Here is a 15,057-nt window from a genome sequence, read left to right as displayed (position 1 = left end):
GACACAATTAGCAAACCCCACAAGCTCACGGTGGACCCACCAGACGGCGAAGACGCCCAGGCCCCGCCCACACTCACGCGATGTCCGAGAAGACACCCGCCGGCATGTCCAGGAGAAGCGCCACGTCCTCCAGCACCTCCGTCCCCGTCTCTGGGCTCAGCGGGCTGCGGGGAGAGCACAGGGTTACGCGGTGGGCTTGTCACACCCGAGGAGCAGGGACCCCCGCAGCCCGCCCTCCCGCCCTGCTCGCAGAACTGCGCTGGCTGTGCCCCTGTCACATCAGGGCTGGGCTGCAGGCACCGAGGGCAGAGGCCTCCCCAGCCGTGATGAACCACCTGCATTTTCCAGCAACAGACCAACAGTACAATGCGAATGGGGTTGTTAGGGGAGCGTGATGGGCCCAGGAACCGGCAAGTGGTTCATCTCAGCCGGGGGGCGGGGGACGGGGGTGGAGATGGGGGGGTGGAGGAGCGGAGGCCGGGAATCCAAGCTCAGGAGGGGCGTCAAACGTACGGAGCAAACGCATGTCTTTAAACGGATCCGGATTCACTTCTAAAATGAGTTATGCGCCAGTGAGGATACTGAAAAGTCACACTTGTAAGGGTGGCAGGGCAGCCCAGCAGCAGCAGCTCCCCAAAGGGGCTCACGTGCTGCAGCACGGAGCCTCGGACCCCCAGCAAGGCCAGCGCCCCCAGGGGGGCTCCTCCAGCAGCGCGCGTGACTCAGGTCCCTGAGCCCAGCCTGTCTCGCACCCCAGGCGCTGCCCGTGAAAGCCCGTCAGAGCCCTTCAGAGGAGAGCTCGCCTGCGGTTACGTGAGCACCGTCGACAGCCAGGGTTTTCGTCCCAGCCTATCATTCATTCATTCATTCAGTAAATGTGCAAGAAGGCCACTGGATGCCGGGCGCTGCCCGGGAAATTCAGCAACAAACACTGAGCTGCTTCTTGGGGTTTATATCCAAGTGGGGACACAAGCAGCAAAGTCACCAACAAGAGAAAGGGATTGTGTCGTTGGGGGTTGAACTGTGTCAAAGAAAATTCACACCTTCACGTCCTAAACCCGGAACCTCAGAATGTGGCCTCACGCGGAAACAGGGTCTGTGAGGTCATCAGGCGGTTCCTCATCCACCAGCACTGGGGTCCCCATGGCAAGAGGAGGTCGGGACACAGACACGCCCGGGGACGACCGCGAGGACCCAGGTGCCAAGCCCCCTTGCCCCCCGCAGAGGGCGGCAGGAGCCCCGGCGGTACCCTGTGAGTGGAGGGCGGTGAACATGCAGGAGGTGCCCGATGGGCTGTCCCAGGACCGCGTGACTCTAAGAGCCAGCGGGGGCACAGGGCACGAGAAGGAACCAAGGGGGCTCCCAGAGGCGGGGGCCGTGGAGGTGGGTGCCGGGCAGGCCCTGCAGCCTGCTGAGATGGTTCAGGTGCGCGGGCAGCAGCGACTAGCAGGTGAGCGAGACCAGGGGCGAGGGGGACGCCTCGGGAAGGGCAGAGGCCGAATCCCCGCGTAGACACGTCGACACGGGCTGTGAGGTCGGCTGGCGTCGGGGGAGGATTCCAGACGTCTCTGCGCCCCGAGGAGAGGCAGAGAAGCAGGCGCAGCGACGGGACGGGGGCGACTGCTCCGAGATTCCCAGGCTGGCCGCCGCGTCCCTCGGAAGACGCTGTCACCCAGTGGAGGCACCGCTCGGGGGGCTGCCATCAGCCAGTCCCACCGCGAGCTGGCAGCAGGTCCGGGCTGGGAGCCACGCCGCCCACGGCGGCGCCTCACGCTACACCCACCTCTTCTCTGGGGGGGGACGGAGCCGCCAGCCCAGCGAAGGAGCTGGAATGTGATTTGTGGGCGGGGACACCGGTTGCTGCCGGTGGCGCCACTTTTACTGACTGTGCCAGGCCCGCTCGCCACACCCCTGCTGGGGACTCCAAACCCTCTCTCCAGCCTCCAAGCCGTTCTCCGTAAGGTGAGGAAGGAGAGGTCGGTCCCGGTCTGCAACTGAGGGGCTGCCCCCCACCATCCTGCTTCCTGAGTGAGTAGCCCTCAGGGCTGGGGACCCTCCCATCAAGGGTGGACGCGTCCCCCAAACCTCCCAAACACGCTCTCCAGAGGCTTTCACGTTATGAGGTTTTAAAATAAGAATGTTTTTAAGGAGGCGTGTGTGCATGTGGTGCAGACACGGGCCCTTTCACCCCGTCCCCTCACTCACGGAATCCCAGGCACACCTCTCAGAGCTGGCATCTCAGCCCCGCCAGGAGGTCAGCTGCCAACCGGGAAAGGAGTCCACTCGGAACCCTCCCTGCCAGGAGCTGCAGGTCAGGTCCGTCTGTTCCTCAGCCAGCCTGGTGCTCGAGCGCGTCTGCATCTACATGAAGCCTGCTGGGACCCCGAGCTCCGCGTGGGGACAGGCCTGGCTTCACGGCAGCCCCGCGGGCACCTGCGCCCTGCTGCTGGGGATGGGTCTCGAGGGAGCCATCCGGTGCTGACCACAGCGCCAGCTCAGTGCGCAGGAGAAATCCCGCCACATCAGAGGGGGGACGAGTCCCACAGTCCGGCGTCAGGAAGACAGGGCCCTGTCCCCCCTTCCCCGGCTCCTGGCCACCAAGCAGGCCCCACCAGCTCTCACCCCTAAGGCCGCGAGGCTCCCTCCTTTCCCCGAACCTCCCTCTGCATGTTGACTCAAAACCACCCAGCACGCCACTTATTTTCAAAGGTCTCTGAGGATTTCGCGTGTTTCGGTACTGTCTCTGTGCACAAGCTGCAGGCTTGCTGATGGTGTGACCAGCTCTTATCTTGTTTTTTCTCTCCAAAGCCTATGCCCCTGCCAGACGCAAACCAACTTCCCAACCAGGTTGCTACGAGATTCCACGAACCCCGTTTCCTAGCTTGTCTTCAACAAGGGGTAACGTAAGGAGATGCAGAGCCCGGCGCCTCCGTCACGGATGTCAGGCCCACTGTAAGCCTCCTGGCCCTACCTTCTTCCACCCTCACAGCCCAGAAACTGAACACTTTCCTCCATCACAAGATTATCTAAAACAGCCTTGAAGATAATGATGAAGTTCGCCAGCCCAGAATGTTTTCAGAGGCCGGCTCGCTCTCCAAGGAGACGCCTTGACGACCAGAGCCGCGCGGTGACCCCGTCAGCCCCTCCCATCTCACTGTCACGGCTCCGGGCAGGCAGGGCAAATGGCTCAGGACAACAGCGGCTCCGTTCTTGTGCAAGTCGGACACACGAGAGGGTGCTGATTGCACTCAAAACGAGCACGCAGTTATTTCTGTTTTATTTTTAAACTATGTGGCCATCAGCTGTCACTTCATGGTCTGAACTTCCTTAGAAAGCAGTTGGAGTTCATTTCAAAAGTCAATGGACGGTTACAGCATGTGCAATTTCATGGGCCTGCCTGTGACAGCTGCCACCCTGATTACCTGGATGCCCAGCACCGCCTGGAAGAGAGCGATGGGGGCGCTTTTAGCAGCCCAAGGTCAGAGCCAGCAGCGACCGTGGGGTCCTCTGCCCGCCTGGTCGTCAGCGGCAGGAAGGATTTCCCGTCGACAGCTGGGCCGGGCCTCCTCACTAAGGCACTTCCTTTCTGAAGCCACACGTTCCTGCTGTTTAACCGAGTTAAACAAGGCTGCTGCTGGGAGCCACTAAGTCAGCCAAACAGGGGCAATGGACTGCGTCCGCATCCTGACCTCGATGGAAGCCCGCTGAGGGGCGGCCGCGCCCCATGCTCAGGAGAGCCTGATGGCCACACGCACAGCCCCACGATGGCCGCGGCGTCCTCAGTCACTGCTGGACCAGAGGAAGGGGCCAACATGAGGAGGTGATGAGGGAGCTTCGGAGGCCACCCCGAAAATAAAGACTAGTGAAAACGGCGTAAGAGTCAGAAAGATTAGGACTAGTGCAAACTTCTGGAAGGCGTCCCTCCGCTCTGGGCCGTGCATGACTCCATGGAAATTATCTCACTCACTGCTCACAACAGACCTGGGAGGAAGGTCCCGTACTAACCTCACTTGAGAGAGGTGCAAACTGAGACTCGGGAAATTAAATCCCTTGCCCGAGAGCGTGCTAGTAAATCCCCAAAGAAAGATGGAAACAGAAAATGTCAAGTTAACGCTGGGATGTCGGCTTCCCGACTGTGGGGTGAGCCCGCCGACTGCTGCACCTCTGCTTGGACTTTAGCCCAACCAGACTGAAGAGCGTCTGCACCCATAACCTCTCCAGGTCTTATTTTCCCAAGTGCTATCGTCTCTTACTTACGAGACACGTGAAAGCAAGCTGAGAACGGGACGCGGCGACGGGGCTGGGTGCTCCCGCCAGCCACACGTTCACGCCTGGGACTCTGCGTCCAAGAGCCGACTGGGCTTCTGCTGCTTCACTGCCTCACTGTGAACGTTTATTTATTTGAAAATTCACCAAAGGCTGGGAACCAAATGAGTGATGGATCACAAAATGAAAACGAGTCAACCTTGATAGAAATCTTTTTGATGAGATGATACTTGAAATCAATCAATAAAATGAGATTTTCACGGGATTCACCAATTATTCTAGTTATCCGTACCCATCATGATAACAAATAATGATGTTTACCTTTTTAAATAATCCTGTAAGGTAGTTAAAGTTTTTGCTAACCCACAGGAATTCTCCCCGGTGCAGAGAAGTGACGCTTCTGACGAGGACGAGGCTGCAGGCACCACAGTGATTCAAGGTCCCACCTCCAGCCTCGCACCACCGTTTTCCCACAGGAGTCGAATGAAGGCCCCGTTTTGCAGAGCGTGAGTGAGCGAGCCTATGACAATCTGGGCAGACACACTGAGCTCCCGTGAGGGCGGAGCTCCCCGGCATTGCAGAGCACAGGCAAATTCACCTCGAGCCTCTGACAACCCTGAATTATTCTTATTAAAAACTGCTGGGCTTCCCTGGTGGCACAGTGGTTGAGAATCTGCCTGCCAATGCAGGGCACACGGGTTCGAGCCCTGGTCTGGGAAGATCCCACATGCCGCGGAGCGACTAGACCCGTGAGCCACAACTACTGAGCCTGCGCGTCTGGAGCCTGTGCTCCGCGACAAGAGAGGCCACGATAGTGAGAGGCCCGCGCACCGCGATGAAGAGTAGCCCCCCACTTGCCGCAACTAGAGAAAGCCCTCGCACAGAAACGAAGACCCAACACTGCCATAAATAAATAAATAAATAAAATTAAAAAAAAAAAAAAAAAAAACTTCTAACAACCATCTACTCTTCACAGGTAAATCATAAATAGATAAAAAACTGTTGTCTGCTAACAACTTGGCATTTTTTAACATCAAGATGAGACTGTGCTTCTCAACATAAATATATTCAAAATTTTAACAAATATGTTCTCCATAATATATTTGAATAAATATATTCTCCAAAACAATTTTATTCTCCAGGAAAAAAAAAATTTGCCAACCGCTTAATACAAATCTAAGCATACAACGTCTTAGAGTGCATTGACATCAAAAACATAAAAATGTAAAGCTTTTGTATGCATTCAAAGTTAAGTTGCTATCCACTCAAAAGAGACTTGTAAATATGTTTTATGTAAGCCTCATGGTAACCACAAAGCAAAAGTCAATAGTAGCACAATCTAAGAGAAAAGGCTTTCAGCTTTTCACCGTTGAGTATGATGTTACCTGTGGGTTTGTCATACACGGCCTTTTTACGTTGAGGTAAGTTCCCGCTATGCCCGCTTTGTTGAGAGTTTTCATCATAAAAGGAAGTTGAATTTTGTCAAAGGCTTTTCCTACATCTCTTGAGATGGTCATTCTCACCTGCTTCCAAGACACTCCATGCGACCCAGACACGCCATGTGTCCCATATGGCAGAGCGTGGATCAGGGTCTGGGAGGAGTGGGGGGAGGGAGGGAACATCTCCCCCGGGAGCCCCTCTCCTGACTCTCCTCCCCGCCCCTCCGGCGGCCCTAACCTCCAGTGGCACCCACACGTGGGGATCCTCCACAGAGCCTCCTCGGGACACACGGCCTCCGCCAGCGCAGCCCTGCAGCGAGAAGCAGCGGGTGGCCCTCTGCTGGCTCCCGTCCCACGCCCGGGCCCCGGAGGCTGACCCCAGACCTCGCCAGGGCAGACTCCTCACCCCAGCAGTCGAGGTGCAACTGCCGAACTCAGATTTCAGTCCAGCCCAGGTCACAGCACAGACGCCGCCCGTGGCACAGAGAGCGAGGTGGGCACGGTGCTGACGGCCAGCATGCCCACTGGCCGGTCCCCTCCGTCCACTGCAGGTCCCCTTATCCCTCCTCCACGGGCAGCAGAGAACCCAGGAGAGCGGACTCTGACCTCGCCACCCACTGCTGGCGCCCGCAGGGCCATCCTACATCTGCTGGGGAAGACCTCACCGCTCACTGCCCATCTTCCAGCCTCATCTCAGCCCCTCAGGTGCCCACGAGCCTCCTGACGCAGGCGGAGCCTTTGCTTGTGCGGCTCCGCCCACCTGCCCCTGCTGAGCTCCAAGCAGGGGCCCTGCAAGCTCATCTGAAGCCTGAAACCAGCTCCGACGTAACCAGTATCCACAGCTAGCGCTTCTAGTAAAACTTTTTAAAGTCATCATTCTACGTAAGCCTATATGCCTCAACTGAGTCTCCTCTGGATACTGGTGTTTTTTTCCATTTTTCCTTTTCCCTTTGGTTTCATTATTCACTTGCAGACTTACTACTATTTTGACAGCAGGGCAAATCCCATCTTTTCATATTTTTCTCCCTCTTTCCTACTCCTTCATATGTAGGAGTGGAATTTAAACTGCTTAACTTTTGACAGATTCAAGCCTTGGCCCATTTATAACACAGATGACACTTTGCAAAAAATCAATTGCAGGTGTTAAGGTATGAAGGTCTGTGGGGATTACTGTGGAATTTCAGGGCATCGTTGAAGACAAAAAGCTAAGCTTCCCCGATGATTGTGGAAATCCAACAGCAAAGCAGCTGGTGGGCTGCGTAGATACAGATATGGATGTAGATGTAGATGATACAGATGTAGGTATAGATATATAGGTGTAGGTATAAGTTAGGTGTAGCTGTAGATGTAGACAGATAGATGTAGACATAAATAGATGACACAGATGTAGATGTACAGATGTACAGATGTAGGTATAGATATATAGGTGTAGGTATAGGTTAGGTGTAGCTGTAGATGTAGACAGATACAGACATAAATAGATGACACAGACGTGAGATGTACAGAGGTACAGACATAGGTATAGGTATGAGTGTAGGTGTACCTGTAGGTGTAGACATGCAGACACAGATATGGACGTAGACACAGATAAATGTAGGTGTAGGTGTAGATGTAGGTACACAGATACAGCTGACAAAGACCTAAGCAGACGACACAGATGTAGGTGTACAGACGTAGGTATCCGCACAGGTGCAGGTGCAGACACACACATACAGGTACAGGTCTTCATGGCTAAGCGAGCAGAGTCCCCACATCCCCAGACCCTCCTACGTTCCGCACTCCCAGGCTGAGCTGTAGAACCAGCCGGTAGGAGTCGGCCTCTGAGGACAACCATGCGGCAGACAGAGGCTGGAGGGCCAGGCTCCAGGCCTGCTCCGCGTGGGCTGGGCTTCCTTCCCCTCCCGGCGCCGCCCACCACCAACACATCTCGCCCTTTGCTGCAGCAGAAGGGTCCCATGCAGGAAGGGGGCTCACAGTCAGAGACCAAGAGGGTCCCCTGGCACCATCGTTCCTTCTGGCACCTTCTGGGCAGCTAGACGTGGCCAAGCTGACCTGGAAGGCGTTGGGCCAGAGAGGCACTGAAATTGTTTTCAACACCCATCATATTTGCACTTTTAGGGCATTTTCTCACTTCGTCTACCGCCATGGTTAGAGGCCAGGCAAATGTGAAATATCCTCCAGTTCTAGAATTCCAGCCAATAGCAGACATCAAAATCCAACACGGCTCTATAACCTCAGCAAACGTGAGCCCACAGATTCCAAGCCATCGCAGACCAAAGAGCCACCCGCAAGGTGTCGCCTTATTTGGATCCCGAGTCAACAAGCTAATAAACGAAAACAAAGTTCTGACACTGATGTGACAACTGGAAATTTGAACACAGACTACATATTTGATGAGACTTGACGATATTAAGGGATTTGGGGTCCTTTGTAGGTGTGATATGGCGTTAACGCTATGTTAAAATGAAAGAATCCCTCTATTTTAAAGATATTTCATGAAATGCTTCTAAGACAGTATAACTGGGATTTGTTTCGAAGGAGGAGGAGAGCTGCAAGTAGGTGGGGTGTGACCAGCCTGGGCTGTCTGGGTCGCTGGGCCTGGGTCAGTATCTTGCTCTTGTGTGTGTTCAAAATTCTGCATAGGGAAAAGCAAACACAAATCTGCTGCCTCGTGAAAAATACGAAACTGACAGCCAGGGAAGCCTGTTGGACAGGGGACCCCGTGGCTGCATCTCGTCACCCAGATACCCAGGCCCTCGAGCCGAGGCCATGGGGACACCACCCAGGCCCCTGGAGCGCGGCCACCGGCACGTTATCCTCGCGACCCCCAGGCTGCCTTGAATCAGCACTGAGGATGCAGACGTAGGGCTGTGAACTGACCCTGGGAGGGCTTTCTAAGTAGAACCTCTGTTTAGAGGCAAAAGCCTTGTCACTGGTGCTTTTAAAGACTCAATTCTGTGACTTTGGGTTTCTGTTACCATCGGATCCTCAAAGTGCCTCGGGAAGGACTCTCACATCAGTTACATCCATTTTCCCAGAATTTCTGCAAAGCCCGCCCCAGCAGGCTGACCCTCGAGCGGAGGCCTCAGCTTCCGGAAGCCCCTTCTCACCCTGTCACTTACTCCCCCAGCACCCCCAGTGCCTGTCTGGCGCTGGGGGTCCAAGACGGACAGAGCAGCCGCCACAAGAAGCATGATGTCTGTGTGAAGGCATGGTCTGCAACTAAGTCAACAGATCCAGAGGGGGTCTCCATAGAGAAGCCCATCCCAGCCGCCCTGAGGAGTGAGTGTTTTCCCAGAGAGATTCAGAACCACGAACGTGAGAGCCCGGGCGTGGCTGGAGGGTGGGGTCCTGAGGTCGGTGACAGCAGCGGGGTGGACGAGTGAGGGCATCAAGCCGGGGAGCTTGCATGATCTCACGGCAGCACTGGGGCTACATCAGGAAGGGAGGGACGCGTGCAGGGAAAGCGGGTGGGGGGCTGTCAAGGGTGCGAGAGGGAAGGAAAGCACCGCAGACCACCAGCGCCTTCGGAGGAGCCAGGGGCCTCAGGGGCTGGGACGCAGCAGAGCAAACGCTGACGCGGCCCCTGCTAGAAGCGGAAGAACCCCACAGGGTGTATCATTCCAGCCCCAGGTAAGGTTCTGAGGGGAGGGCGGTGCCCTGGAGGAGGAACCCTGACCAAGGAGAGCTGCCTGGAGGAGGTGGCATCTGAGCGTGCTGGGCGAGGAACAAACCCAAGGCCTCCTGTCAGGACCCCACACATTCCAGAGCAGAAAGGAAGCAGGCTGGGGAGGGAGATGGAGCCGCTGGGCCCAGGCCTGGGCAAGGCCGTCGTCGGGGACAGAATGACACGGTCAGGTTTAGGTTACGGAGCGCTCTCCTGGGGAGGAAGGATGGAGGGGATGCGGGGAGACCTGGGAGGGGTCCTGCAGGGGCAGGGCTGGCGTGGAAACGTCAGCGTCAGCGTCAGCGTCAGCGTGGACAGCGTCTCCCGGACGAGGAGGAGGAGCCGGGCAGCTGGGGGCGGGGAAGGAGGCACCACACCCCAGGTGACGGCAGAGGAAGGGGGCGGGGCGGGGGTGGGCTGAGCACCGTCGAGTTCAGTCCCTGTGGTCCTGTAACCAGTAGGAGGAGAGCGACGCGGAGAGAGCTGGGTCAGGAGTGAGACGTTTACAGGTAGAGATCTGGTTCGAGCTGTGACACAGGATCGCGAGGTTCTTTACTTCGTGCGCTTGGGGACCCACCCGGCTAACACTGCTTACACCTTCATTAACAACACAGACACCCCGGGGTTCTGAATCTCACAGCCTACTTTTGTACTTTCCTCGGCTGAATTTCAAAACAACCCACCAAGCTGAACGGAGATACGTCTGACTGCCTCAGGGGAAAAATCACACTGTGTTACGTCTGGATCTCTTTCCTTTTGTGAGCACCTCCTGTATCTTGGTCATGGTGGGTCCTCAACACTCGTCCCATTTCACAGCTGGGGCGCCAAGTCCAGAAAGGCCGGCAGGAAACAGACAAGTCAGAACTGGGCCACCCTCTGGGGCTTGAAGACCACTGTTCACCGTTCTTCTCACTGACAGTCCCCAGAACTACCAACTAAGCAGTCAAGAATTTTAGATTTGGGATATTTTTTGTTTCTTTTTCTTACCATTTTTTAATACACAAAAAATGATTATTTTTACTCCTTAAGGCTATCTCCGCCCCCCCCCCAATCTTAAGTGATAGTAAACCCATCACACCAAAGACCGTCTTTTAAGACAAACCAAAGGATGGATGGTGTCATGGGCGGGCTGTCCAGGAAGGGTTCCACACAGAGATGGGGCCGAACCTTCTGAACACGTCATCGAGACGTGGCCCGAGAGCGGCGCTGAGTAACTACAGTCTGCGCTGCCACCGCACACACAGAACCGCCCCCCGACATTCCGGAGGTCTCCCTTCTCCAGCAAGGGAGGGAAAACCCGCAGAGATGGACAGGACCAGCGCCCGGCTGCCCACGGGCACAGAAGCAGCCACGTGAGCCCTGAGGGGCTGCTCGGGCGGGGCGGGGAGGGGTGGAGGGCGGAGGGAGACCAGGGCTGGACACCCCCCTCCCGCGGCTGAGCGGGAGCCCCCCTCCCCGTCCCGTCCCGCCCCCATGGCTGCCGGCGCTGCCGAGCCCAGAGCACGCGGCTCTCCCACCGCGGTGAGGGATGGCGGAGGGCGGGCAGGCTTTCCCCCGGGGCTGCGAGCGGCAGGGATCTGAGAGGAGGAGGACGGTACCTGCCCCGGCGCGGCCGGCAGGGCAGCCTAGTGCACGGTCTGGGGCGGCACACGCTCCCCAGGCCTTGCCAAACGGGGGCCCTTCTTCCGGACTCCACTGCCCAGGCCCCACCCTTGCCGGAGGAGGGAGGGAGCAGCGCGCGGCCCGACGCCCCTCGGCGCCCTCCCGACAGCCTCCCCCGACCCACGGGCCTTCGCTCCGCTTCTCCCGGGGTGGAGGGGGGGCGGCCTCCCCGCGGAGAGCGCTGCGGCTGACGCCCCGTGTGGTGAGCGCGCCCCCCCGTGCGTTCCCGCGCCGCCGCCGCCACTACCCGGGTCGCCTGCTGCCGTGGGGCCCAGGGCGCAGCCCCCAGTGGGACCCGGGCTTCGCCCCACGCTGGGGGTTCCAGGTGATCCGTGAGGGCGCGGGGGCCGCTGCACGTGCTCACGCCGCCGGTTTACTTCCCCAGACTCGGTCTGCGCGGCTCGGACGATCCTTGTACAGGAACAGGTCCCCGTAGGACACGAGGGCCCGTCTCCTCGGGGGGGCATCCCTGCCCAGCGCGCCTCGTGACTCCCAGTCTCAGCTGTAAAGGCGGTGTGGCCTCTGCTGACAGGTGAGCAGTCCCTCTGCTTCACATGCACCCTCCATCCTGGGGTCCCTTCCTGGCAACCTAACTTGAAATAACTTTTAAATCGTCCTTGGAGGACCTGGGATGGCTGCCCTGCCCTTCATGCGTCTCGAATAATCCATCCGGTTTGTAAAGAGGATGAAATGTAAGTGGCAAAGGATGAAACTACAGCCCCGCCCACCAGGAAATGTACGAGCGAGGTCAGCGCGGCATCCCCGCCAATGTCAGGGATGAGAGGACGCTGAGCTGCCCGTCATGCTCTTCTCCTTTTAGGAAGAACCAAACATACAAAAGTGCTTTTTTAAAAAAAAGAAAAGAAAAAGAATAGTGTCAGATTCTTGTCAGTAAACAGTTGGTCCATTAAGGCTTAAACTGAGATCTGGTGAAATCTTGCCCCAGAGAATCCCAAATTACCAGTTCATCTGACAACAGAGGCAGAAACCTCCGTCTGTCCGTGGAGGGAGGGTGGGAGAAGCTTCTGGAGCATGTCTCCCCTGTGATACACAGAGAGTTCCGGATGTAAAGCTGTCGGCTGCACCACAGATCTTCCATCCAACGGAAACAGCAAAAGAGAAAACGGGAAGTCAGCCAAGATAGGATAATGATCTTTTTCTTTAACCCGTGCTTGTAGCAGGTAAATGTTCAGGCCCCAAAGGTGAGGCCAAGGAAAAGCCCTCAGGAAAATGAACTCTGGACGCAGAGAAGAAACCCTCAGAAGTGGCTTCGTGTTACAGGAAAGTCAGCAAGAACAAGAGGAGACACCCGACGAGATGGGTCTCCCTCCGTCCAGGCGTCATCCACTCACGCTGGGTTTCCTGTGACGCTGAGGACGGTAGGCCTGGATGGTCCTGCCCTAAAGTTCATCGTCCTCTGTTCTCCGTTGTTCACGTGGACTCGAAAAGTCTTCCCAACGATCAGAACCCTTTTCCAGCACTTGCACGGGGCCTCAGTCTCCTCTGTGCGCAGCTGAGCCCCAGGCCCCAGACAGGAGCAGCCCCGTGCCCTGCGCCGGGGACCAGCCCTTGGGCATCAGGAGATCCTGGCGGGAGGAAAGGTGCTCAGAGCAGCTGCACAGTGGTCCCTCCAGTGACCATGCACACATACAGCACAGAGATGCACACAGACACATACACACACACACACAGGGACACGTACGTACTACACACACATGCACACATACAGACACGCGTATGCACAAACGCATACACACATGCACATACACGACACAGACGTACACAGACACATACATCCTACACACACAACACACACACGTGCACCCGTGTATACATACATGCACACATACACAAATATACACAGACATATGCACACAACACAGATACATACAGGCTACACACAGACACAAACATACAATACACATACACGTCACACACACACACACACACACGACAGCAACGTTTGCTGAGAAAGGGAAAACCCACAGCACAGGTCACACTGCGCAGCAGGCCGCCGGGCGGGTCCGACGCAACAGCACCACCCAGGCCCCCGTGCGCGCTGCGTCACGCGTGATCCTGACACACCCGGCGGGAGTCCCAGGTCTGAGCGAAGGGGCTCAAGGCAGACAGAGCGCGGGGAGCGCGGGGAGCGCGGGGAGCGCGGCCCGGAGGCCGGAACGGGCAGGCGCATCTTCATGAAAAGGCCGGAGAGGCGAGGCACCGGTGCTGCGCGGGCCTCCCAGCCCAGGCGAGAACACCACCTCCACTTTCACGCGGCCTTGACACAGGGTCTGTGTCGGTGGTACAGGCGGCGTTTGCCGTGTGCGGTGCAGCGACGGCGAACACGCGCGGCTGAGAGCGCAGAGGCCGCGGAGTCAGCAGGAGAGACGGCTCCCGCTCTGGCGTAGCCCCCTCGCCGCGGGGAGTAACCACGGAAGCTCCCTCGACGCCTGACCAGAGGCGCGGGATGACGCAGAAGCAAAACCGCGGGTGGATGTGCGTGCACACCTGCACACGCACCGGCGCACACCTGCACACGCACACACGCCTGTGCCTGCAGCCAGACAGACGTGTTTTCCCTTGGAATCCCCGCTTCCATTCCATGAAGAAAACACACCGTTGCAAAGCGTCAAACATCAGATTCGTTAGTGAGACGACCTGAAGAACAGGGCCGACCACTTGTCACTTGCTGGGCACGTGACATTTGATTCTGTCCCTTGTTACGCTCAGCACAAAATTAAGGGGAGGACAGAACACTACATGGTGTGCAACACGTTCTTCCCTCTGAAGAGTGACTCATACCCTAGTATTTGGACGACTTGAAGCTTCTGGAGTTCTAGCCAACGTGGGCTGCCCGGGGCGCCCCCTGCACCACCCGTCCTGCCTGAGACACCCCGGCTCCAGCTCCAACAGGCACCCTGTGGTCCGAGCTGCAGGTGATGGGGCCAGGACCAAGGAGCCAGGCAGGGCTTTGTCTGGGGTTTGTTTTGTGGAGAATCACCCTCAAGCTCGGGTTCCCGGTCCAGAACACGGGGTCAGGGGGACGGGCTGGCTCCTGGCTGCCCTCCCACACCTGCAAGACCAGGGAGGCCCATCCTCCACCTCCAGGTGAAGATGGGGAAAAAATGAAAGCGTTTCCCCAGCCTGCGCAGGGCCAGGATCTCACCCACGGAGAGATGAAAAGCTCCCACTCACTCGTTTTCCGTCACAATGTAGCCGTACTCCTCCTGGGGAGGCTGCACTTCCAGCCGCAGGCCTTGGCTGGGGGGTCTCCGGGCCCCGGCGCCGGGGCGCTGGTCCTCCTGCGGGGCCACCGGAGCCCGGAGCTGCGACGCCCCGAGCCTGCTCGGCCCCGGCTCTGGGTGCGGCGGCCTCTGCAGCAGCTCCTTGGAGTAGGTCTGACTCTTTATGTTCTCCACCCCAAAGCGATCCTCCTCTGAAGACGGGGAGGCCTCAGGGTCCTCCGATTTCTTGATCTCCGTCTTGAAGGACCCAGCAAGACGGGGGGCTCCAGGCAGGAATGGAGACCCAGGACCCTGCAGGAGGTCCTCGAGTTTGACGCCCAAACGGCTGACCTGGCAGAAAGGAAACCAGCTTAAGAATGTGCCCCAAGTCACAGAGAAGCCATCAGCGCTGGACTCATGGGGGAGCGGGCATTGGCGTACGTGAGCCTGGGGCTGGGAGTGGGCCGCGCAGGGCGACTTCGGGGTCTGGCCGAATGCATGTCGTCTGGAGACCCCAAGCTCTGCTGGCCTCTCCCTCTGCGTCCCGAATCAGGAAACGTGTCCCTAGACCCCATGGCTCCCTCCACAACTCGGATAGCCGAACCCTCCATTTTTTATTTCTGATGGACATTTAAAAGAATTGTTGGTGTTTTCTTCACCACTTGCTAACAGGCACTGAACCAGGAACCACTAACATAATCTGACAAGAGAAGTACTAACCAGAAATTCCTTTCCACCCACAAAATAGAGTTTCGTAGAACCACATCACTGCCATTGCTTATGAATTGATTTTCTGCAT

General features: G+C 57.4%; 1 protein-coding gene across 1 annotated transcript in view; it reads right to left on the bottom strand.

Moving 5' to 3' along the window:
• The window catches only part of PTPRN2 (protein tyrosine phosphatase receptor type N2), a 710,720-nt gene that overhangs the window by 415,978 nt on the left and 279,685 nt on the right, over positions 1–15,057 (bottom strand). Inside the window, exons 9-10 of the mRNA XM_057550450.1 lie at positions 14,230–14,609; positions 78–164 (exon numbers count right to left, since the gene is read on the bottom strand). Of these exons, the coding sequence (XP_057406433.1) occupies positions 78–164; positions 14,230–14,609 (467 nt within the window). The remainder of the gene's footprint in view (positions 1–77; positions 165–14,229; positions 14,610–15,057) is intronic.

The sequence above is a fragment of the Balaenoptera acutorostrata genome, chromosome 7 (genome assembly GCF_949987535.1).
Source record: "Balaenoptera acutorostrata chromosome 7, mBalAcu1.1, whole genome shotgun sequence".
Taxonomy (NCBI): domain Eukaryota; kingdom Metazoa; phylum Chordata; class Mammalia; order Artiodactyla; family Balaenopteridae; genus Balaenoptera; species Balaenoptera acutorostrata.
Note: the sequence above shows the minus strand (reverse complement) of the source record. Positions and strands in the feature narration are given on the sequence as shown.